Source organism: Myotis myotis, unplaced genomic scaffold (assembly GCF_014108235.1).
Source record: "Myotis myotis isolate mMyoMyo1 unplaced genomic scaffold, mMyoMyo1.p scaffold_m19_p_2, whole genome shotgun sequence".
NCBI classification, from domain to species: domain Eukaryota; kingdom Metazoa; phylum Chordata; class Mammalia; order Chiroptera; family Vespertilionidae; genus Myotis; species Myotis myotis.
Window position 1 is genome coordinate 70,580,123 of NW_023416324.1, and position 26,629 is coordinate 70,606,751.

At 39.4% G+C, this 26,629-nt stretch overlaps 1 protein-coding gene across 3 annotated transcripts in view; it reads right to left on the reverse strand.

The window, feature by feature from the left end:
• DIPK1A (divergent protein kinase domain 1A) overlaps window positions 1–26,629 on the reverse strand; it is a 126,664-nt gene that overhangs the window by 7,324 nt on the left and 92,711 nt on the right. The window contains exons 1-3 of one of the 3 annotated variants that reach the window (XM_036352347.1): window positions 20,767–21,839; window positions 19,975–20,109; window positions 4,540–4,647 (exon numbers count right to left, since the gene is read on the reverse strand). In XM_036352347.1, coding sequence (XP_036208240.1) covers window positions 4,540–4,647; window positions 19,975–20,088 — 222 coding nt within the window. In that variant the 5' untranslated portion in view covers window positions 20,089–20,109; window positions 20,767–21,839. Of the gene's footprint in view, window positions 1–4,539; window positions 4,648–19,974; window positions 20,110–20,623; window positions 20,715–20,766; window positions 21,840–26,629 lie in introns of those variants that run through there. The other 2 variants (XM_036352348.1, XM_036352346.1) reach the window with 2 other exon arrangements.

A 26,629-nucleotide genomic window follows, 5' to 3' on the forward strand; every position in this document is an offset into this window, starting at 1 on the left:
CAGCCTCCCCCTTTACGTGAGGTGGACACTCTTGGTGCACCCCCTTGTGGGCTTTGTGCATAGTCTTGTTGTAGTTATGCCTTGATTGTTGTAGGTATCACTGGGAGGAATTGACCTCCAGGCCAATTGGCTGTGAGAATCAGCTGTGTCTGCAGTGGGAGAACTTCTGTGCTGGAGACACCCTTCTGGAGCAAGACTTGCTTCAGTGGGGCTTTGGTGCTCATTGAGTCTGCCCCCTGAGTGTGTCCCTTATGGATCTGAGGAGTTGTAATCTGGATGGTCCCCCTCTGACCACTGGGTACACTGGCTCTTGGATCTAAGGAGGTGCTAATTTAGTCTCTGCCTGAGGTTACCCAGCAAGAGCTACAAAAAGATCTGCAGATTACCCTTCCTTTTTTGGAGTTTGGAGGTGCCCAGATGAGGCCCAGCTGTGAAGCAATGCAAGCTGCTGTGGGGCCTTGGGCCTTCTCTTGGAAGTTCTGGGTCTGTCTGGCCCAGCTGCAATTTGTTAGGTAATTTTCAGGTTGCAAAGGGCCAGGGCATTCATATGCAAAAGCCTCTGCCGCAGCCTGGGTGGGGCGGGGTCTCAAGGAATCAACAAGGTGGAGCAAACAGCTATGGCTGATCTCGGTGTCCCGGTAATTTAATTGCTGCAAGCACCTCTGAGGGAAAGCCGCCCTCGAGTTACGAGTTCTGCCTGCTGCCAGACAGTCCAGTTTCTCCCCGTATGAGTCCTGGGTCCCCAGAGACTTCCCGGAACCGGAGTTCAGAGCAGTCGGGAGCTTGTGACTTTCTCCTGATTCAAAAAGACAGCTGCATCCTCAGGTACCAGCCCCTTTTCGCGCGTGCGCTCGAGCCTCCGTACCTCTGCACTTTACTTCCGCAGCTCCTGAGTCTCAGAGTGCTTTTCTCTTTCCTTTTAGTTGTAGAATTTCCACTCAGCCAGCCTTCCTGTAGTTCTGGATGATGTCCGTTTTGTCTTTTTGTTGTATTTTTGAAGTTGTAGGAGGCAGCAATTTTGGTGTTTACCTATGCCGCCATCTTGGTTTTGAGGCCTGTGTTTTGTTTTTTTACAACAGATCATATAATCTGTCAAGAGAGATCATTTTACTTCTTCCTTTCCAATTTGGATGCCTTTTCTTTTTCTTGTCTAACTGATCTGGCTAATGGCCAGAAATTCCAGTGTTTTGATGAATAGAAGTGGCAAAAGTGGGGATCCTAATCTTGTTCCTGATCTTAGAGGAAAGGTTTTCAGTCTTTCACCATTAAGTATGTTAGCTGTGGGCGTTGTTTTTTTTTTCATATGGGTTTTACTATTTTAAGGTAGTTGCCTTATAGTCCTAATTTGTTGATTATTCTTATCATGAAAGGGTACTGAATTGTGTCAATGCTTGTTCTGCATCAATTGAGATGATCCTTTTCTTTTTCCTTCTTTCTGTTAACATGGTGTATTACATTGATCAATTTTCCTATGTTGAACCATCCTCACATACCAGGAATAAACCCCCACTTGGTCAGGATGCATGATCCCTTTATTATTTATTTTTATTTTTTATCCTCACCCGAGGACATTTTAGAGAGAGAGAGGAGAGAGAGAGAGAGAGGGAGAGAGAGGAGAGGAGAGGAGAGGAGAGGAGAGGAGAGGAGAGGAGAGGAGAGAGATGAGTTAGAGATGAGACAGAGAAATATCAATCAATTGCCTTCCATGTTTGTCCAACGGACTGGGAATTGAACCTGCAACCTATGTATGAGTCATGAGCAGATATCGAACTCATAACCTTTTGGTTTATGGGACGATGTTCAAATCAACTGAGCCATCCAGCCAGGACTGTATGATCCTTTTAACTCGCTGCTGAATTTGGTTTTCTAGTATTTGGTTGAGGATTTCACATCAGTGTTTAAAAGGAATATTGGTCTGTAATTTTCTTATAGTGTCTTTGGTATCAGGGTAATGCTGGCCTCACAGAATGAGTTAAAAAGTTTTCCTTCCTCTTCAATTTTTTTTTGGAAAAGTTTGAGATGGATTGGTGATAGTTCTTTAAATGTTTGATAGAATTCACCAGTGAAGCAACACGTCTTTTTCTTGCTAGAAGACTTTTGGTTACTGATTCAATCTCCTTACTAGGTATATATAGTTCTATTCAGATTTTCTATTTCTTGGTAAGTTTTGTGTTTCTAGCAATTTTCCCAATCCATCTGAGTTATCCAATTTTTTGGTGTGCAATTGTTCACAATAACCATATAATCCTTTTTATGAGTAAAAATGTCCCACTTCTTTTCTAATTTTAGCAATTTGAGTTTTCCCTCTTTTTTCTTAGACCATCTAGCTAAAAGTTTGTCTATATTTTCAAAGAACCAACTTTTGGTTTCATTGACGTTCTCTATTGTTTTTCTATTTTCTATTTCATTTATCTGTGCTACAATTTGTATTATTTCTTTCCTTTTGCTAGCTTTGAGTTTAGTTTGTGTTTTCCTAGTACCTTAGTTGTAGACTAGGTTGTTTCTTTGAGATCTCTCTTGTTTCTTCATGTAAGCATTTATAGCTATAAATAAAATTTTAAAAAGTCAAATTACATAAAAGGATGAAAGGCAAAGTTTTCCTATGTTCATTTCCCTAATCCCATACCCCAGAATTAGTCACTACTAACTATCTAGCTATTTATCAAACTAACATTATACGTTCTTACTATGTGCTTTGGTCTATGAATTTATTTTATTATTTTAATACTTATAATAATACTATAAAGTAGATACTATTATTATTCTCAATTTACTGATGAAAAACTGAAGCAGAGAGATGTGAAGGTAACACCACCGTGTGCCCTAGCATGCTGAAGGTGACACAAAAGTGGTAAAGCCAGCATTTGAGCCCACTCAGGCAGTCTACTCTTGCTTATATATAAAAAACAAATAGGGTTAAATTAATTAGTAATAACATTAATTAAAAAAAAGCAGATTATATTACTCCCCTGCTTCAGACCTTCTAATTCAATCTGAATAAAGTTCTAAGTCCTTTCCATTGCCTGTTTGACTTCATATGAACTGGCCTGGCCTTCTTCCCTGATCTGATCTTGTACCACTTACCCCTGGGTCCCTATGTCCCAGCTACATTGGTCTTTCTCTTCCTTGAGCTTATCAACTTAATTCCTGTTTCATGCCTTGCTTCGTTTGCTGTTGGTTATGCTTGGAATGAGCTCTCAGAGATCTTCACACAGTGGTCTCCTTCACATATTCCAAGTCCCAGCTCAGATGTCACCTTAGACAGGCCCTTCCCTCACCACTTGTAGAAGAGATCCCCTTCCATCTCAAGTCATCTCTAACCCATTACCCCATTTTTCTTTTTTTTTTTTTTAATATATATTTTATTGATTTTTCACAGAGAGGAAGGGAGAGGGATAGAGAGTCAGAAACGTCGATGAGAGAGAAACATCGAACAGCTGCCTCCCGCACATCCCCCAATGGGGAAGTGCCCGCAACCCATGCCCCCGACCGGAATCGAACCCGGGACCCCTCAGTCCGCAGGCCGACGCTCTATCCACTTAGCCAAACCGGCTTCGGCTACCCCATTTTTCTTCACAGCCTTTAGCACTGTCTGAAAATGACCTCATTTCTTCATTTATTGAATCGTTTATTATCTCTTCTCTCACATGAGACATAAGGCACAGGAGGCCAGAAGCTTTATGTGTCTTATTCTCCAAGGTCTCACCCAGCGCCTTAAACAGTTCCTATCATGCAGTAGATATTCAAATGTTAGACTGCTTCAGAAATCCTCTTAAACTTTGTTAGCATCATCAACTTAAAATATATTTTAAATTTCTATAATTATCAGAGTAATGATAGAAATTTATATTGGAACTTTCAAAATAATATACAGAAAAGATGTCCTTAAAAATCATGTAATATTCCTCTGCCCAAGGGTAACCAGTGTTGGTGATTGTGACAGTTTCTTCCAGCCTAATAGTATTCTACTGCTCTAATTTATATTTCCTTGATGATAAGTGAGGTAGAAAATGTTTTTCATTGTGTTTATCAGTTAGTCATAGTTCTTCTTTTGTGCCTTAGCGCATCCTGTCCTTTGCCTATGCCTGCGGTTTAATTGTTCATGCAGGTATGAGCTCAAATGTTAGAAAGGTCTCCCTGATCACCTCCTCTAAAGCACATCCCCATCCCCTGCATTCTCCATCAGTTTGCCCTGTGTATCCTAATAAAACACCACATCCTGTAATTATCTATTTATCTATCCACTGTTTATACTCCCCACCCCTCTGGGATTATGTAAGATCCATAAAGGAAGTAATCCTACCTATCTTAACCACCGTTGTAGTCCTAGTAACCAAAACAGTGCCTGGAATATACTGGGAATAGGGGATTAACAAACATCTGTGGGATGAGTGAATCAAAGCATAGAAAATCGGAATATATAAAATGTCCTAAAAATAAACTGTCCTAAAGCTCTGGTTCAATCATTCTTTTAATAACCTTTAGTTTAAGGCAAAATTAGAGTGTGCCACCTGTAATGTTTATTTACAATGTCCATACCTGATTGTTGGGCTTGGTAGATAAGCATTTTCCAAAGTAAAGAGTTTCTGTAACACAAAGGCTGTTACATGCGGGCCCATCAATAACTCCATTCTTGTACTTGTCACACTAAACACAGGAAATAAAAAAGTAGTTAATAGAAAAATGTTCACAAGAAGAAACATAATAAATACAACATAAAGAGATATCTATATTCTTTAAGAGAAGGCCCTCAATAAAAATAACTCGGTATTGGATTTGAATCCATGCTCTGTTCCTTATTAGCTCTATGATGCTGAGAGACCTTGTTGCGACAAGGGTGTGCATAGAATTTTGAAACTATTTTTCCCACTTAACATGGTCTGAGGTGGTATAGTACCTACTCTCTCCAAGAATAGGGCACTCTATTTTCCAAAATAGCTCTCTTGTTTTAAAATAAATTTAAAATAAAGTTTAGATTACCAAAATGTTTTAAAATAACAAAATAAAGTTACCTCTGTCATCCCTGACATCATCCAAAAATAAGAAATAAACTTGGGGTGGTGAACATACAATACAGTGTACAGATGATGTGTTCTAGAATTGAGCACCTGAAACCTGTAGAATTCTGTTAACTGGTGTCACCCCAATCAATTCAGTAAAAAGGGGAAAAAGGAATAAAATTTAAAAAAGAAATGCAAGCTCTATCTTCGATAAAGTAAGGTACCAATGTAACCCTAAGACACAATAATGAGAATGGCCTGCCAAATTCAGTGAAAATTACACCAGAGTCCACAAGCATGCTGAGATTAAATACCTGCTCTGACCTCAATTCTCAGACAAAGCTGGCAGAACACTGCACAGGAGGTACATCTGAGGAGAAGAACCATCTCCCTGGCTGCACTGAAGGCTTAAGGGACACAGCTGTGGGAACTTCCAAGGACTCTATTTGGCATCATGAAGTACAGGGCAAGGCAGTGCTGAATGATAAAACCCTTTAAGATGTTGTCTATGTGGGGGGTAGTCTGTTAATGAAACAGGGGTTGGAAAACACTGTATCACGAGCAGCTTGTAATTGCCAGGGAGATAAACAGGCTTAACCCATCTGTGTGAGTGTCTCTGTCTCACCTTTGTTCTTTTGTGCACACACACACACACACACACACACACACACACACACACAACTCTGGGCACAGCAGCTTCACTACAGGCTCAGTTCACTGCCCCAGTTGCTTCCTATAAATACTCAGTAGTGAGTAACAATAAAACAACAACAACAACAACAAATATGAGGTTTGTATAGCAAACATACAAGAAAAAGGAGTAAAGAATAGGAAAAGCAAGTGTCAGATAAAGAAAATTTCCAGAAAAATGTCATGAAGCAGAACAAACATTGCTGTGAATTCAAAGGACTTAATGAAAAGGTTTAAAATAAGACCTCAACAGATAGTAAGTGCTCAGTAATAGCAATAGTTATTTTACATAGCCCAACCTTTTTCAAGTAAAAGGCATCAAATGCTTTTAAACACATAAGGATCAGAAAATATAACATCCAGTAGCATTTCTTGAACCATTAGAGAATGAATTTCAGGCAACCAAGAGATGAATGGAGAAACTAAACATGAAAGCCAGTTGAAATGTTGGACTGGGATTAAAATAACTCTGGGCATCTATTTCTTGATAATTGTTTATACAATATCTGATAGTTAATAGATACTTACTATGTGTCAGGCACTGTTCTAGTGCTATACTTTTATTATCATGACAATAACCCTATTATATCCATTGAACCTGTTTTATATCTATGGTAAAAATAAGGAAACAGAAATATCTGTAAAGTAACTTGCTCAAGGTCACATAGCTCATTCTCTTTAGCACTACTGTATATTGTTCAGAATGTTGATATTATAAACTACTAGAGGCCCGGTGCACGAAATTCATGCACAGGTGGGGTCCGTAGGCCTGGCCGGTGATCAGGGCTGATTGGGGCCAGGCTGATCAGGGCCAGGCCAGAGAGGAGGTGATGGTCTCTGGGCCGGGCACTAAAGGAACGGATGCCAGACTCCGATGCTGCCATCGTCAGCACCCCACCACTGTGTGGTTCCCTGCCTCCCCTCCTCCTCTTTCCTTCACTGCCGTGCCGCCACTGCAGCAGGTGGACAGCAGGCTGATCAGGCCCTGCCGGCTGGGGAGAGGAAGAGAGGGACAGGGCACGGGAGGTTGGCTGCTGGCTCTGAGGAGGGAACTGGCCCTCGGCCCCCCTGGGAAAGGGGCCACATCTGCCACCTTACCCCCCTTCCTACCCCCCCGCCCGGTTCCCCATCCCAGCCCAGGACCCAAAGGCCCCAGCGGGGTCAGGAGAGGAGGCAATGGTCAGCAGGCCGGGGTGCAGAAGGAATGGATGCTGGATGCTGCAGCCGCTATCATCAGCGCTCTGCCACCGCGTGGTTCCCTGCTTTCCCCCTCCTCCTTCCCTCGCTGCCTTGCCGCCACCATGGTGGGCAGGTGGTGGGCCAATCAGGGCCTGCCAGCTGGGGGGAGGGATGGGGCACAGAAGGTTGGCCACTGGACCCAGGGAGGGAGCCAGCCCTTGGCCCCCCTGGGAAAGGGGCCTCATTTGCCGCCACCCACTCCAGGTTCCCCATCCCAGCCCGGGGCCTGCCAGCGGGGGGAGGAATGGCAGGAGGTTGGCCAGCCGGGGGAGGCTGACTGTAAAAGCACACTGCCCATCAGGGGGCAGCTCCTGCGTTGAGCGTCTACTCCCCGGTGGTCAGTGCACGTCATAGTGACCGGTCGTTGCAGTCACTTAGGCTTTTGTACATATAGATGCTAGTAAAAGTAATAAAACTAACAAAACTCAAGGAGGAGACATGTAAGAAGATGGCGTGTGGCAAAAGAATGTTGATTTCCTTATCTTTACTATTCACGGTCAAAAGATAACATTTACATCTAATAAGTCAAATTATAGAGACAGAAATATATTTAAAAATATAGAGGTAATCCCTAGCAGAACTACTAATAATAATACATTGATTAAAATTTGGTGGAATAAAGAAGATGGGATGAAACAAAGCATAAAAATTTTACTATTGTTTCTAATAGGAATATAGCCTTTTAAAAATTTTATATTGGTTAATTCATTATTTCTGCTTTCTTTACATTTTTTCTAATTTAATGAATTTTTAATTAATCTCTTGTTTTTTTTGCCATTTATTAATGTAATTAAGACCTTATATCCTTCTCTAAATAGCTCAATTTTTCTTTAGCTTTATCTTTAGTTTCTGATATATTTTATTTTATTTTTATTGATTTTAGAGAGAGAGGAAAGGAGAGAAACATTGATTTGTTGTTCCATTTATTTATACGTTCATTAGTTGATTCTTGTATGTGCTCTGACCAGGGATCGAACACAGAACCTTGGCACATTGGGACGATGCTCTAACCAACTGAACTACCCAGCCAGGGCTCTGATGTATTTTAAAATATATATTATTGATGTTACTTCCTAGATACTTAAATTTTCAATTTGCACTTTCTCTTTGGCTCAAGAATTAAAAGGATATTTAAAAGTTTTCCAGTTAGATTTTTGTTCATTTCAAGTTTTATTGTATTGTGATTGGAAAGTGCTGTTTCTGCTATTTCCACTAAGTGGGATATATTAAGGTTTGGGTCTAACACTTCCCACAGTTTGATGTGAGGATAGAGGAGCCCTCACAGAGATGGAGAGCACTGCCCGTGGCAGAGTTAAGTGCCAGCCCCTTCAGCTACCATTAGCAGAGACGCTCCTAGGTGAGCCCTCAGCCATGCTTGCTTTCTCCGTCAGGCCTGGTTGTAACCACGAATATTAGCTTTCATCTTCATGGGAGGAGCGGGGCAGTAGTTCTCAGACTCAGGTTCGGGGGGCGGGGATCACACAGAGATGCTCAGTATTTTCGTCCCCAGGTCAACTCGTAGGGATTTGTAGGAAATGCAGAGCCATCTGCTTGGTATCTTTGCTTGGTACCAGATGGCCATCAATTTCATTGGCATGTTTATTGAGGCAAAGGTGGTGGAGTTCGGAGGCCTTATTCATAAACTGGGATGAAACCTCTGGAAGGTATAGTTTAGGTTTTCCAAGGAATTAAGACTGGATAAACCACATCCTCTGACCACAAAGAAATGAGAAATCAAAATAAACACAGACATGTGTGGAAACTACAAAGCACATTCCTAACTAATTTGTGCACTAACGGGGACATCACAGTGGAAATGCAAAATATCTAGAACTGAACAACAAAGGTATACAAATAAAAATCCGTGGGATGCAGCTACCCCGTTCTTAGAGGGAAACTGTCAGCTTTAAACACAATGATGAAAAAGCAAGAGACAATATAAGCCGAAACCGGTTTGGCTCAGTGGCTAGAGCGTCGGCCTGCGGACTGGAGGGTCCCGGGTTCGATTCCGGTCAGGGGCATGTACCTGGGTTGCGGGCACATCCCCAGTGGGGGATGTGCGGGAGGCGGCTGATCAATGTTTCTCTCTCATCGATGTTTCTAACTCTCTATCTCTCTCCCTTCCTCTCTGTAAAAAATCAATAAAATATATTTAAAAAAAAAAAAGAGACAATATAAGTAGTTAGCACTCAACTAAAGGGGCTTAAAAAAAACACCCATTTTTATTACAACAATAACAGAGTAAGCCCTCCAAAGAAGTAAAAAACCCCCACAGAAATTAATGGAAAAAAAGACCAATGATATAAAAAGCTAGTTCTTTGAAAACTAACAAAAGAGATGAACCTTTTTTAAAAAATATATATATATATTTTTTTATTGATATTTTACAGAGAGGAAGGGAGAGGGATAGAGAGTTAGAAACATCAATGAGAGAGAAACATTGATCAGCTGCCTCCTGTACACTCCCCACTGGGACTTGACCGGAATCAAACCTGGGACCCTTGAGTCTGCAGGCTGACGCTCTATCCGCTGAGCCAAACCGGTTAGGGCAAGAGATGAATCTTTAGCAAGACTGATCATAAGAAAAAGAGGTGCCCTGGCCTGTGTGGCTCAAGATGGTTAGAGCATTGCCCCAACACCAAAAGGTCACAGGTTTTATCCCTGTCAGGGTGTGTGTGGAAGGCAACCGATGGATGCTTCTCTCACACTGATGTTTCTCTCTCTCTCTCTCTCTCTCTCTCTCTCTCTCTCTCTTCCTTCTTCTAAGATCAATAAAAATAATAAAATAAAAGAAAAAGAGGAGGCACAAATAAACATGACTAGAAAAGAAAGGGAAATGACAGTGAATAATATAAACAACTCTATGGCAATACGCAACTGAAATAAGCAATTTTTCTAGAAAAACATAAATAATAAAATGATGCAAAAAGAAATAGAAAATCTGAATAAGACTAATGAACATTAAAAAAAATTGAATCAGTAACGAAAAATATCAGGTCTAGGAGGACCTCAGGGTGCGGTAAGTGAAAGCTAGGTAACAACATAAATGTCATCAAGTGAGTGGCCAAATAAATTGTGGTATATTCATATAATAAGATACTATAAAATACAGTAATTAAAATGAGAGACTTTGGCCTATACATATCAAATAGAAAAATGCTGAAAACAATTTCAAATGGAATATGTGCAGTTTAGTATCATTTATTAAAGTTTAGTAACATCCAGAGCAATATTACATATTATTTATATGCCTCTATACACACAGTGAATGATGGAAACGTGATGGCAAGGACTCACACCAAATTCACGATGGTGGTTCCTCTGAGGAGGAGGAAAGACACTATCAGGGACGATGAAGAGAGCTTCAACTGGACTGTAGTGATTTTTTTTTCTTTTTGAAAGTGAAGCAAATATGGTGAAAGGTTAAGATTTGCTAGTAGATGGTAGGTACATGGGTATTTGTCATATTGTTTTCTATGCGTGTCATCGCTGTTCTAAGAGCTTTTCATGTATATCTCTTTAATCTTTACAACCTCCCTAGGAAAGAGGAATTATCTCCATTTTACTGATAAAGAAACTGAGGCAAGAGCGATTAAGAAGAGGTTAAGAAACTTGCAGGGCAGGTTAGCGGTGGTGCTGAAATCTGACTAACGCAGCTAGTCTGCCTCCAGAGCCTGAGCTTTTAACCACTGAGGTAAAAGAACCAGAATGCCTTATTCCGGAGAGGACGGCATAAAGCAGGCTTCACAATGGCAGGGTCAGGTGCCCGGCCCAGGGCTCCCGCTGAGGGGATCAGGTCGTAGTCCCCCCCCTGCACAAGCACCAAGTGGGGCCAGGACCTCCCACCTTTGTTTCCTGAGGACGTCACACACATGTCTGACATATAATCGAATGCATATAAAAAGCACTTGCGGAATGGATGAGTGAATGAAGTGGGTACTGGGTCCTTACCCAGCAGTGGGGCATTTAAAAAATATATATATTTTTATTGATTTCAGAGAGGAAGGGAGAGGGAAAGAGAGAGAGAAACATCAATGATGAGAGAATCATCGATCAGCTGCCTCCTGCATGCCCCCTACTGGGGATCAAGCCTGCAACCCAGGCATGTGCCCTTGACAGGAATCGAACCCAGGACTCCTCAGTCCACAGGCTGATGCTCTATCCATTGAGCCAAACCAGCCAGGGCGCAGCAGTGGGGCATTTTACTATGAACAACTTCTGGGATAGAACTAACAGCTCTCCCCTTCGACTGTTCTGATCTATGGCCCTGGAGTCGGGAGGAACACTTCATCCATAACTCTGCCCAGGTCCAGATTTAACTGTGACCCTATTACCCATTTTCCAGTGAATAATCTTAAGGCTGTGTATTTCCTTCCTGAGCCTAAATTCTTCCTCCCTTCTTTCCTTATATTCCCAAATCTATCATCATTTATGTTCATGTTATCTTCCCTGGTAGGAAGTAAAAGGACTTGAAGACACTGTCATATTTATCTTTGAACTTCCCCTCTTAGCACAGAGTTTGGTATTTAAGTGTCTGATAAATTTTTATTAAATAACCACCACACAGAACATGGTAATTTGATTTTAAGACCTCATTGAAGATAAAATTAATATTTTTCCATAGAATTTAAAGCAAACCAAACTGAAAAGGACAAACCAATCCCTTATCAGTAAACTGTTGAGCAGTGAAGATAAGTCTGGCATTCAGCGACAAGAATCACATTCTTGCTTGGAGCAAAGGCTTCGAGCCAACCCTGCATGGAGGAGGCAGTCACAAAGAGCAGGCTCATCAACTGTGGCTTCCATCCCGAACCAAAAGCAAATTTCCCTCTTGCTTGTATAAAAAGAATGGTTAGCCACACACTGTTCTGTTTCATTTTTCAGACAGGGTCATATACAATTATAATCACTGTCAGCAATCTGATCTTCTAGCTAAATACATACAGATATTATAAAGAATGTTCAAGTTTACAATAGGAAACTCAGCAGGAAACATCAAAGGTTTGTCCTTTTCTAAGATTTTTTTTATTACTACAATTTTACTATATACCCTCGTTTGCTTGCACATACTTTGTAGTACCAGAAGATGGCGCCCTTTGGCTAAATTTTACAAATCTCATCTAAGTTGAAGGAATTTCACGAACATGGAAATTGTAGCAAAGGGGCAATAACAATGAACAGATAGATGCACAGCACTAGGTTTTAAATAATTTTCTAATATTCATGTTCTAATAATGTATTTGAGGCAATCTTATCAATCTGTCCTTACTTAGAAAGAAACAGCGGAGGTAGGGTCTCAATAATGGCTGAAAATTTTCCAAGTGTCTAGTCAGCATCTTCTTCCATGTCCTACATCAACTACTTAAAATCTTCACCATTCTCTGCACTCTCATTGTATCTTCAACTTTTCACCACCACCACCCCCCCCCCCCCCGGCTTCTTTCCCCCTGCCAGACATTAATAGTGCTCATTACACTCTCCCTTTCCTCTCTCTCTAAACATACAAACCCCCTCTCCTCTTTCCTTCCATTCTGTTATAATGTCTCTAATTTACTTGAAAATTCTTCAGTATACAACGTGGTGGTGGTGGTGGTGGTGGTATGTGTGCATAGTCTAGATGCCACTAATATCCTAATCAAGAATGCAGGAATGTACAGGTACTCAGCTAGAGTTCTAATGAGGTAATAAGGAAACCTATGCTCCATATCATGGTCAGGATTGATCCACTTCTGCCCTGGCCTGTGTTCCCAGTTCAGGTGTGTAAGAGAGTGTCTGTCTCTCTCTCTCTCTCTCTCTCTCTCTCTCTCTCTCTCTCTCTCTCCCTCCCTCCTTCTCTCAAAAAAATCAATAAAAACAAAAAAGATTGATCCATTTCTAAGATTTGTTAATTAGCAAATTATTGATGAAATTTGTGACCTGTTAAATATGGTGAATGTTAAAAATGACTATTGGTGCAATTAAAGGTACTTAAGATATGTGAATTGGCTAAAATCTGAGATAGTCCCTACCCTTTCACAAGAAGTTATAACCTTCACCTTTAGGGAAGTACCCAGAGCTAATCGTTTTTGCCTCAGAGGCTCTCAGCCTTTAGGAGTGGCAGGTCTCCTGGAGGTCTGGCTAAAACACAGACATTGAACACGTCTGAGAGTTTCTCTCTCCTTAGGTTTCAGGTGGGGCTGAAAATTTGCATTTGTAGCAAGTTGCCAGATGATACCGCTGCTACTGGTCAAAAAGAGACATTGAGAATCACTGGTTCGGAATTTCTAGTTCCCTGATGCTCATTATAAGGGTAATAAGCTTGCCTCTGGATATCATTGCTTCTGCCTTGAGCAAATCTTTCATGCCACTGGACAGAGCTCTAAAATGACAGAACTTCAATGAGTTTACAGACTGATTATATGAAATGCTGTGTGACTGCTTGTAAGTACATATGTGCTGAACCAATACCTAAATATGTAGCAGAAATCATTTTCATTATAACCTAGAATTTGGTTATATGGGCGTATTGATACTCACCTTTGGCAAACATTTTCAGTGGCTGCTATCATCTTTCAAAATAGAATCTAAGGCACATGCATGACCAATCTGGATTCGGTTAATTTAAAACAATGTCCCAACCAAAAGGTAGAAGCAACCCAAGGGTCCATCAATGGATGAATGGATAAAGAAAACGTGGCATACACATATAATGGAATATTGAACAGCCTTAAAAAGGAAATTCTGACATATGCTACAAGATGCACTATGGAAAACAGTATGGACATTCCTCAAGAAATTAAAAAACAGAACTACCGTACGATCCAGTGATTCCATTTGTGGGTATTTATAAAAAAATATATATAAAAACACAAACTCCAAAAGATATATGTACCCCTACCTTCATTGCAGCATTATTTAAAATAGCCAAGATCCTGGTGTTTTTTAAAAAACATATTTTTATTGATTTCAGAGAGCAAGGAAGAGGGAGAGAGAGAAACATCAATGATGAGAGAAAAATCTATTGGCTGTTTCCTGCACGCCCCACACTGGGCATCGAGCCACAACCCCAGCATGTGCCCTGACCAGGAATCGAACTGTGACCTCCTGCTTCATAGGTTGACGCTCAACCACTGAGCAACACCGGCTGGGCCTGGTTTTGTTTTTGTTTATTTTTGGCTAAATCTAGCAACACTATTTCCAGTCTCAATCATGTGCTTCTTGTTTACTTTTCCATATCCTCTACTACTCTGTAAGCATCTTCAGGGCGGGGACATGTCTTATTCGGTACCTCCAGGCTCTAGCACAGGGCTGGTAAGCACAGAACTAAAACGACATGGTCTTTTATTACTGGCTTGTTTCTTCTAAACTGGCTTTCACCCTTAGTTTCTTTATTGCTGCTCAGGAATGATGTGAATGATTCCAATGATACCACTTGTTTCAGGATCACGGTGAACATCACGTGACATAAGAGTGCAGCATAACCCATGAAGGCCACCAGAAGTGCCATTATAATTTTTTTTTTTAGTTTTATTGCTTAAAGTATTACAAAGGGTATCACATATGTCTCAAGTGCCATTATAATTTAACCAGTAAGATTATTCTTAGAATAAAGCTTATTTTTGTTGAGATTTAAAATAAACTTATTCAGTAAACATTTTTCTATAAATTCACAAAGAAAAGATTGGCAACCTAACTCAAGTTGGCACACAGAAAGGCTATACTTTTCTTCAAAGGAAAAAATTAAGCTTGTATGTACTTTATTTATTTTTAATTTATTTTTATTGATTTCAGAGAGGAAGGGAGAGGGAGAGCGAGATAGAAACATCAATGAGAGAGAATCATTGATCGGCTGCCTCTTGCACACCCTCCACTGTGAATTGAGCCTACAACCTGGACATGTGCCCTTGACTGAAATCGAACCCGGGACCCTTCAGTCCGCAGGCCAACTCTCAATCCACTGAGCCAAACTGGCTAGGGCAGCTTGTACATACCTTAAAAACAGTCTGTCCCAAGTAGATTGGTTCCATATATTTTAAAAATACAGGGTAATGGAACAAAATGAACCTTTGGAGTCAAATAATAATGATTAATCCTAAGCAGAAGCAAAGCTAAATTAAATAATTAGGTAAGTTCTGCTATCTAACTGGAAACATGACTCCAGATATATTAAATCTAGTATATGTTAAGTTAGTTGTTTAAAGCAACAAGCCATCATCTCTAGAAATTAAATTTTAAAAGAGACTGTAATAAAATTTAGAGGCTCTTTCATCTTTTAATGCTTCAATTTTAAAGCACATGCTAATATAATAGCCAGGAAGGTTAACCGAATGGCACAGTGATTCCTCACTAGTATCCAAGTAGAACCTCTCTCTGGATCACAGAGGAACGTGCCGGAAATATCAACATTAAATAATTTCCTGAGAAAGGTATAGAAGGAAAAAGCTCTCTTCCTCCCTCATCTTTTTTCTTCCTTCCTTCCGTCCTTGCTTCTTTCCTCCCTCCCTCCTTCCCTCCTTCCCTCCCTCCCTCCCTTCCTTTCTTCCTTCCTTTCTTTTTTTTTTTTTGGTTAATCCTCATTTGAGGATATTTTTTCCATTGCTTTTTTAAAAAAATATATTTTATTGATATATATATTTTTTTTTTACAGAGAGGAAGGGAGAGAGATAGAGAGTTAGAAACATCGATGAGAGAGAAACATCGATCAGCTGCCTCCTACACACCCCCCACTGGGGATGTGCCCGCAACCCAGGTACATGCCCTTGACTGGAATCGAACCTGGGACCTTTCAGTCCGCAGGCCGACGCTCTATCCACTGAGCCAAACCGGTTAGGGCTATATAAATTTTTTATAACAAAATCTTTCAAATTTTTTTTCAAGGCAATGAATGTAACAATGAAATCAAAACCCACCAAATATTGGGATCCCCCAAAAGAGTAAACAGTAGACCAATATCTCTCAAGAAAGTTTAGGAAAAAAGAAAGCTAAATAAAATATTGAAATGGAACCCAGAGCACATCAGAAGAAATACATCCTTTCTCCAAGTGTAGAATTTTTTTAGTATCGCATTGATGTTTCTCTCTCTGCCTTTCCCTCTCTCTTCCACTCTCTCTAAAAAAATCAATGGAAAAATATCCTCGGATGAGAATTTAAAAAGAATATATCATAAGTCGAACCATCATAAATTGAGGACCATCTATATTGTGAAATAATCACCACAATAAGTCTAGTTAGCATTCATAGCTGTAATTTTTTTTTCTTTTGGTAACTTTTAAATCTACTCTCTTGGCAACTTTCAAATATACAATACAGTATTATTAACCTTTTAATACATGAACTCATTTTATCCTCACAACCATTTGATGAGACACACAGTATTTATCCTCATTTTGCAGAAGCTAAATAACTTGCCCAAGTTTATACAGCTAAGGAATGGCAAAGGTAGAACTCAAATCCGAAGCTCTTTTATTCCAATGCTTATGCTTTTAACCACTACAATTAGCTATGACCCCTCACACACATATGGAGAGAGAAGAAAAAAGACAGAGACAGTTTTACAGAGAAGAAGGAAGCCATGTAAGCTGAGACAGATTGTGACTTTTAATCCTCTGGAGACTAATTTCATTTTACTGATGAATCTCAGAGAGAAGGGTGGGCGTGGGCGGAGGGCAGGAAGAGATTAAGCATAGCCCATGGACAACGGTAATAGTGAGGTGAAGGCTGGGGGGGTCAATGGGGAGGAAAAGGGGACATCTGTAATATTTTCAAAAATAAAGATAAATTCAAAAATAGTAATTAATAAGAAATAGATGGAGAGCAAAATTCTAGCATAATTTAATGCTTATTTTACTAAAACTTGAAAATGATGAAAAAAATTTCTGAGCCTAAAATGTATCTTTTCATTAAGGCTGGCCTAAAGAAAGTTGTAGTTTCTCTGCATTTAGGAATTATGTCCTTAAAACCTATCAAAACTACTAGTACTAAGATAAATAATACTAAGACAGGACTAATACTGCATAGGAATTGTTCGATTAGAACTAAGAAGGAAGCAGAAACTATTTTTAAGGTATATATTAAAGGTTCTAAGAGCTAATAAAATATTACTTGATCAAGGTATGGGAGAGGTAAGATTCGAAAGAGATGAACCTAGATTTTGTGGCTGCAATTGCTCTCAGATGTATGACCTGAAACACAGTCCTTTTTTTTTTTTTTTAGCAGAGAACCATATTTAATTAGAATGAGAAAAAAAATCATAATAAATTAATGTCTTAAAAAGCTGATGTCTATAACACACATCCTAAAATCCAGGAAATTTATAATATTTTCATTAACTTCTTGACAAAGTGCATTTTCCCTCCACATTTTCTTAATCACCTCTTCATTTGGCAACCACTTTGTGAAACCATTTTCTGTGAGCTTTTCTTCTAGCACAGTAGATCAAAATTTGTTTTTTAACACTGAGCATTAAAAAACGCAATAAAAGGATTTGCTGTTTGTAGGATTGATGCAAGTTTGGGCTCTACAAAAGGGGAATTCCAACACATTTTTTTTTTTTTTGAAACACAGTCTTATGGAAGATAAAAATCTAGTTCCGTCCTTACCAAGCGTGGGGACTTGGTACACCATGCTTTGGGTGGTGACTCTGAAGGCTGACCCCCAGGGGATAAAGGTGAGCTAGGAGAACTTTAGAGAGCTTTGGCCAGTGTGGCTCAGTTGGTTGAGCATCCTCCCATGCACCAAAAGGTCACAGGTTCAATTCCCATCAGGTGAAGGTGCACACCCTGGTTGTGGGCTTTATCCCTAGTCAAGGTGAGTGCAGGAGGCAACCAATTGATGTTTCCCTCCCTCTTTCTTTCCCTCCTTTCCTTCCTTCCTTCCTCTCTCTCAAATCAATAAAAATATATTCAAAAAAAAGAAAGAAAAGAAACTCAGAGAGATGAGCTCATAGCCTCTTTTTCCCTTGAGGATTTTGCCAATACTGGGCATGAGCGGGGGTCCGAGCTGCTGCTGGGGATAAGAAACCAGTGAGTATTTTAAAAATAGGAAACTAAGGGAGCCTCAAGCATACAGCCAGTTATCCTGTTGGGATATTTGCCAAATCCTGAGGCTTTACAGAATGGGAGGCTAAAAAATCTCATTGGAAAGCCTTTGAAAAGCAGAGCAGACATTTTGGCAGTCTCACAAGATACAGATTCAAGTTATGAACCTGCCAGAGGGAGAAACCCCAATGAATTCCCAGGCTCTCAGTTAAAATCCTTAGAGGGCTATGCTCTGGGAATAGGGATGAGCCAAAAATAGCTTGAGCAGAGGGTTGCACTAGAGGTGCAACCAAGCCTCCAGCCCAAACGGTCCATGATAGGGTTAAGATAATCAGCTACTAGAGGGAAAGGAACTTTTATCTGGAGGCATTATGTAAAAAATTACAGGGCATGCTAAAAGACAAAATGATAGGACCAAAAACAAGAGGTAAGCATGGACAACAGAAACAGGTCCACAGATGATCCAGGCCCTCGAGTCATCCAAAAAGGATTTTAAAATAACTATGTTCACGTCCAAGAAAAAAGGTAGAGAAAATAAAACAACAGAGAATTGAAATGTATTTGAGAAAATTAGGAAGACAATATGGCAGTTCCTCAAAAAGTTAAATATAGAACTACCGTATGATTCAGCAATTCCACTTCTAGGTATATACCCAAAAGAATTAAAAATAAGGATTCAAAAGCTATTTGCACACCGTTATTTACAATAGCCTAAAGTGGAAACCACTCCACACGTGGCCCTTGAACAACACAAATTTAAACTATACAGGTCCACTTATATGTGGCTTTTAAAAAGCTTACACTTAAAAAAATTCTCCTCTGCTGTTATACTTCTTATATTAGCAATTCCTCCCTTGCCTAGTTAAGAAGCTGTACTACTCCTGAGGAAAAACTTTTTAAAAATCCTGGCTGGATTTAAGAATACCTAGAGCTAAACTGATTTTTATTTTCTTAGAATTTTGGGAAGCTCAGATCTCCCTGTCTTATGTTCCTATAACACTTGCTATTGCAATATTTATCTTACCCTACTGTAGTTCCTCATCTTCTTCCCTGCTATAGGTTTGTAAGGTCAGGATGTCTTGTCCCCTGCTATATGCACACACCTAGCACCACTGGCTTAGGTTAAGATAACCACTCAATAATTATAGAATCTTTAATAAGTTATAATAATTGGAATCCAAACAAGCATTACTACCAAAAATATAGTTAACAGATTAAATGTTTTAACATTATTTACATCAGAATATATTAGCAGAAAACAAGGAGTTAAATTTACTTAGACTCAAACATTTAAAATATAAGTGCCATGGAAGCAATGATTACTACTAGAAATCTTAGACTGACAGAGCAATCTTCCAGAGGTATAGCCAAATGTTAGAAAAGAAATTAAATAATAAATGAATGTTTATGCTTTTTAGATAAATTTCTGGTATTTGAGAATAACTACATTTATTCAAAAAATGTATTCTGGAAAGGTTATATAACACTTTCAAACTGTAAACAAAAAAACTATCTGATTAGAATAAATCCAACTTCAAGTATATCTACAAATATATATACATACACACACATATCTTTTAAACATATTTTTATTGATTTCATAAAGGAAGGGAGAGGGAGATAGAAACGTCAATGATGAGAGAGAATCAATGATCAGCTGCCTCCTGGGGATCGAGCCCGCAACCCGGGCGTGTGTCCTTGACCAGCATAGAACCTGGGACCCTTTAGTCTGCAGGCTGACACTCTATCCACTGAGCCAAACCAGCTAGGGCAAACTTCAAGTATATTTGAAAAATAAAAATCCCTCTTTGTAATGATGATGCTCTCACACTAGTCTGTATTATATATTTAGACTTCTGAATATTAGATTTTCCTAAGTGGGGAATAGTCATATCAAAATGCTAAGAAGTTCAGCACAACTCTAAGGTCAAATTAACTTTTACTTTTTGAAAATATTATTATATATCTAAGTAGTAAAATAATGTTATTAATCTTGGTTTTTCCATATACCGGGAAATAAAAAAACTTACTATTATTTTCTTACAGTCCTTTCCTCTGCATAGTTCTGTATAGGTGGAGTACTGCACATATACAATCCAGCTTCCAACAAAAACTGCCAACCAGGAAAAGAAAAGGTATTTCATCCGCACATATGAGAAACGAGCCTGTGAATAAAAGAGCACATAACAATTATTCATTCAGCACCGAGTCAGCACTCACTGTCTAGAACATGATTTCCCCCCCTTTCTTGAAAGAACTCAATATATATTCTAGGCTTTCATATGGCAATTCTCCTTGAACAAAGTGTACTTTCACTGAGTTCAAATAGTACTGGTCTTAGAAAAGGAAGCTCCTTGGTCCTGCCAACAAAAAGGGAAACAAAATACCCTTTAAAATGTATAACCTTTCAAATACCACCAGCATTGAAAGCTACTTATTAAGCACGCGCACGCGCACCATGCGACCCTGGGCACCCTGTAAGGTCAGGGGGAGAGAGACAAGATTCCTATCTACTACAAGTTTACTGAAGACTGTTTCAAATAAGAATCTTAAAGTTCTTTATGGATAATCAAGATAAAAATAATTGTGTTTTTTAAACATAAGAACAAGAAATTTGGCTAGCTGTCTAATCCCTCACAGTGGTGTATAACCAGAATAAGAAAATAAACTCCTATTTACCTATTATATTCACTAAGGCCTTATGTTCCTTCTTTTTAACCAGCCAAATGCTTCCCCTCATAGATATCCTGGAAAGTTGAGAATGCTACAACTGTTAAAGGAGAAATGACTGGAGAAGAAAGGTTAAGACATATAAAGGATACCTTACTCCCTTACACGATAATTTGTAAAGGTGCACAGTAGGATCCTCTTTGCATTATTTTGCTTGAGTGCTTTGGTATCTAATTGCAACTTGGGCCAGTGGTACCTTTTCTCCATCAACCTGTTAACAAAGGATTGGTGCCACCAATCTAATGTCAATAGGTGGCCTCATCTGGGGTGTTGTAAAAAGAGAAACTTTATTCAGGTGAACAGTTTTTACAAACCAAGGAAACACAGCAACCAGTGGAAATTGGAAAGTACACGCTCTCCTCTCCACAAAGGGGAGGCTGGCTTATATAGACAATGTGCTTGCCCTGGTTCTAGATTGGTCCATTTTTATGCAAATAAGAAATTTAAATGTGTAGCTTGATTGGTACAAATAGTACTGTTCTAATTGCTTGGAATCTTAAGTCCTGATTGGTTATTATGAAACTGCTCTGATTGGTCAGTGAAGATGCAAATGAAGATACAGCTGTGCAGCTCCAATTGGATGGGGCAGGTCTCAGCCTATTGGTTGAAATACGATTCCAGGAACTTCTTTATAAGGTACAGCTCATGCAGCAGAAACTCAGTGCAAGAGGCTAGCAGCTCAGTCTGAGGCTGTTCCCTCATATGCATGAGAGGCCTCTATAAACAATGGCTGCTGGACTCCGATTATAAATTTGGGCCTAGTTAATGACAAGGCGTCTTTTTTGACAAGTATATTCTTTCTTGGGATCACCGAAACCACACATCAAACAGTTTAATCTTCAAGTGTCAGTTGGTCAAGATAATTTGACATTTCTTTTTTGAGTCTGGAGCTGCAATGGTCTGGTTTTATAAACAGTAGAATTTAGGACTATGGAGAGAATTGAGCAGAATAAATTAAAGAAATGTAAACAAACAACAAAAAGCTAGTTTTTCTTTTAAAATCACAAGCCAGTTTCTCACACTGGGCAACAGTAGGATACTGTGAGTACTGTGAGCATACAATGAAAGCAGAAAGAGATGAAAGGGAAATAAAAGTGCACCTGCAGAAGACAATGAGTGCAAAGGAAAAAGAGACTCAGGAAATACTGAATTCAGTTGGCCCTATTTATGGTTTAGATATCAGTCTTTGTTAGGTTAACAGATGGTGAATCCCATTACCAGAAAGCTTAAGTACAATAAATTCACAGTTAAATAATAGGGATATGAGCTTTATTATTTTAATTTTATTAAGATACAAAAAAATGCATTTTAATGCAAGGTATTTTGTATACTTCTAAATGAATCCAGTAAACAGAAAATTCAGACAATTCCAAATTAAAATCACATAAATGACAATGGGAGTATATACCAAGGGGTTCGTTTGAAAGACATTTAATTAATGCCCTAATGCCCTAATTAGAGGTCTGGTCGTCAGAAAGAAATAGATATATAATACGTGATGAGGCTTAAATATGATTAAATGACATAATACCTATATAACATAAGTTCATTCGTAGGCACATAAAAATATTCAACAAATGCTAAGTCAATAGGCAAGGCACTAAGCAAAAAGCCAATAATACTGTCTTGTTGATTTGATCACCACCTTCTTTTTTGAACTTGCCAAGAAGAAAATTGAATCTGAATCTGATGAAGCCTTTAGCTCCAACTACCAGTTTACAGGAAATACAGGAGACAGAGGAGCATAAGTGAAGTTTAAGTGACACTATTAGGACACAATCAGCAAACTCCAGGCTGTGGGAAACGCTGTAACACACAACCCAGTTTCTTTAAGAAATAAATTACAAGGGGGGAAATAAAGAGAGGATGGGAAAAACTAAAGATTAAAAAATAAGAAATAAATAAAATAATCACATTATGTACATCTTTTTGAGTCCTGATTCAAATGAAAATATGTAGGGGAAAATGACATTTATGAAATAATTAAAAGTTCGAACACTGACAGGATACTTGGTGGTATTAAGGGATTAATACTTTAGGTATGATAAGGGTCTGTGGTAATGTTTAAAGAAAAGAGCTCTAATATCTTAGAGATAGATACTGAAATATTTATCAAAAAATTGATATACCTGAAATTTGCTTCAAAATAATATGGCAAGGGAAAAGTATGCGGAGTATGGTTGAAACAAGATTGGCCATGAGTCGATAATTGTTCAAGCTGGGTGATGGGTACATGCCTTCTTTTGTATATGTTTTTCTCTACTGATTTAAAAATTTTTATATTGTACAATAAGACATACTGCCACACCAGGACACCACCTTCCCACACATTCATTCAGCAACCATTTCTTGATTGTCTACCATGGGCCAGGCACTTTCAGCACATCTCCAGTGAGGGCCAAACACATAATAAACTTACCATACAAGTACCCTTTAAATAGTTAAAAGTGTAACGCGAAGGACCATAGCATGGCATAATTTTACTTTTAGAAGTCCAATCTGATATTAGGTTAATATTTTACACGATTCATTTGAGACAGGATTAAAACAAGATTAATCTTGATTCATTTAGTAAAACAACCAGGAAAGATATGACACTATTTTCTTTTTTTCCTCTCCTTGCTCCACAGTAGGAATAAGTCACTGAGTAAAGAAAAACAACACAGGCCCTACTGCTGAGTAGGGTTCTCACCCAGTTCAAGATTTGGGCCTATCTTTCCTTCTTCTGGACACCCACCTCAAAAAGTCTAGTGATGCCCACTGCCCTATAGATTCTCCATCAATAATTAGTTAGGGTTTTGTACAAATGCTCAATAAAACCCATAAAATTCGTTCTAATGCACAGTGTGCTTAATGGATGTTGAAGTTAAGAGTTGTATATTTCTCTCTCCTGCATATCCAATTTACTAAATTGAAATCATTTTGCTTTTCTATATAACTCAAATAGCTACATTTTAAATTTTCTCTGGCATATGTTTAAACTGAAAAACATCCTGTGAACTGGCTTGCCTGCTGAGTGCTCGCCATGATACAGAATGCCAAAAATTTTGGAGAGGAAGTTAGATTTAATGACATTCCCAGCAGGGTACTGGGCATCACCTGTTGTAGACATAATGACCAAAGGAGTGAAACACATTTTTATTCCAGCATGCCAGGAAAAATAAAAGACTTTGGTGTAACACAAAATAGTACAAGGACCTTCATGTGTCCTCTAATATCTACAGATCTTGCTATTTCCTATTTAAAATAACGACTGAAGAAAAACAACCATAAGTGACTTGTATAGCTATTAACTAATTTTATGCTCTGTGTGGCACTCACTGAAATGTTTCCAATGAAATGTTCTGTATTAATGATCTAGACCAGGGGTGGGCAAACTTTTTGACTCGAGGGCCACAATGGGTTCTTAAACTGGACCGGAGGGCCGGAACAAAAGCATGGATGGAGTGTTTGTGTGAACTAATATAAATTCAAAGTAAACATCATTACATAAAAGGGTACGGTCTTTTTTTTCAATAGTTTTATTCATTTCAAACGGGCCAGATCCGGCCCGCGGGCCGTAGTTTGCCCACGGCTGATCTAAACAATCTGGTCTTTAAGAAATGTGGTTATTGTTTCTGACCTTTTTATTTATGTTGAACAATCCAAAATATTGCCTAGCAGCATTTCTATTCTGCTGATTTTGCACCTTGCTACTAATATTACACTGCTTTATTCCAAATTATGATCCTGAAAAGCATGATAAGAATTTTAGTAAATATACCACGGCAGTGATTCTCAACTGGAGTCAATGCTGTCTCCTAGGGAACTCCTGGCAAAGTCTGGAGATAATGTTTGTTTCACAACTGGGGAGTGCTACTAGAATCTTACAGATACAGGACAGAGATGCTGCTAAACATCCTACAATGCAAGAATTATCTGGCCCAACAACAACAAAGAATTATCTGGCCCTTGTATCTTGGTTATATGATAAAACAAAAATTATGGGGTTGAAAGAATCATTATTCTTTATTTTATTTAAAAATTTGACCATTATTTTATTTTAAACTAGAGGCCTAGTGCACGACATTCATGCACTGGGGGTGGTGGGGTAAGGTCTTTCAGCAGTCTGGGAGCCCTCGGGGGATGTCTGACTGACAGCTTAGGAGTGGACCTAAACCCCAGTTGGACATCCTTAGCGCTGCCTGTGGGAGTGCATTGACCACCAGGGGGCAGCTCCTGCATTGAGCATCTACCCCCTGGTGGTCAGTGCATGACATAGCGACTGGTTGTTCCGCCATTTGGTCGATTTGCATATTATCTAGGATTAGTATTTAAAGCATAAACTAATGCTAATTATAAACATCTATCTGGAAATAATAATTAGAAGCAGTTCTTTATAACCAGAGTAAATAAGTAGCAATATCTTATTATAAATAAAGAAAAATCACAGGAAAGATATAAATGATGATTCATACTTTTTTACCAATTCTACTGTAAAGAACAGTAACACTTCTTTTTTTATTCATTTGATCTCATTGTGATAACTTTTTAATTTCAAAATAAATCTGAAAACCTTTGATTTTGTTAAATAATTTTACATTAAGTTTAAAAAATAGGCATAGAGACAACACATCAAAATTTAGCCATTTATCTATTTCATATTCAACGACCAGTCACTATGACGTGCACTGACCATTAGGAGGCAGACACTCAATGCAGGAGCTGCCCCCTGGTAGTCAGTGTGCTCCCACAGGGGGAGCACCGCTGGCTAACTGGGATGAGCGGCTGCTCCCGCTGTGAACCCAGGGCCAACAGACAGGAATCCGTGCTGCGATCTCCCCCTCCTCACCCAAGGCTCCTCCTCCTCGCTCCCTGCCGCCTGCCTCCTCCGGATGCCCACAGGCCGCTGCTGCTGGGCTCGCAGAGCTGACCCCAGAGGCTGGGAGGTGGGTTCATGGCTGCTGCCTCTCAGTGCTATTGTCCTTGGGCCTGGCCTGACCAGGTTCCCTGGAGAGGCGAGTGCTCCGGTTCCAAGGCAGATGCCAGACCAGGGAGCAGCTGCTCAGAGGGCGGGTCCACAGCCGCTCTGCTGACCCGGATGAGTGGCGCTCCCACAGTGGGCTAATCCCCACAGGCCACGCCCCCCACCAGTGCATGAATCTCATGCACGGGGCCTCTAATAAACATATAAAGAAGCCGAAACCGGTTTGGCTCAGTGGATAGAGCGTCAGCCTGCGGACTGAAAGGTCTCAGGTTCGATTCCGGTCAAGGGCATGTACCTGGGTTGCGGGCACATCCCCGGTGGGGGATGTGCAGGAGGCAGCTGGTCGATGTTTCTCTCTCATCGATGTTTCTGACTCTCTATCTCCCTCCCTTCCTCTCTGTGGGAAATCAATAAAATATATTTAAAAAAAATATATAAAGAACAAAATCCCATTTATTTTACCCCTAAATACTCCCTACATGGATGTTCTTAATTTTAGATATTCTAAAAGAAAAATTTCTATCATATCTCTACCTTTACCCACAAATAGTTTATTTAACATATTTAGTGGACTTAAACACTCAAGAAACACAGTTGATAAGATTAACACTTGCTAAACTCAAATACAATCATTTCATCATTCATCATTTCTTAGAATAAGCAGAGAGACATGTTTGTCCATTTTATTCAGATTTTTAAATCATTAGTTATTTCTTTTTATAAAATTTTTTTTTAAATTTATTTCAGAGAGGAAGGGAGAGGGAGAAAGAGACAGAAACATCACTGATGAGAAAGAATCATTGATTGGCTGACTCCCACATACCCCCTATTAGGGATCAAGCCCGCAATCTGGGCATGTGCCCCCGACCAGAATCGAACCCAGGACTCTTCAGTCCACAGGCCGACACTCTATCCACTGAGCCAAACCAGCTAGGGCTTACCAGTAATTTCTTATTTTTATATTGACAACATTACTGTAGCTAGCTGAC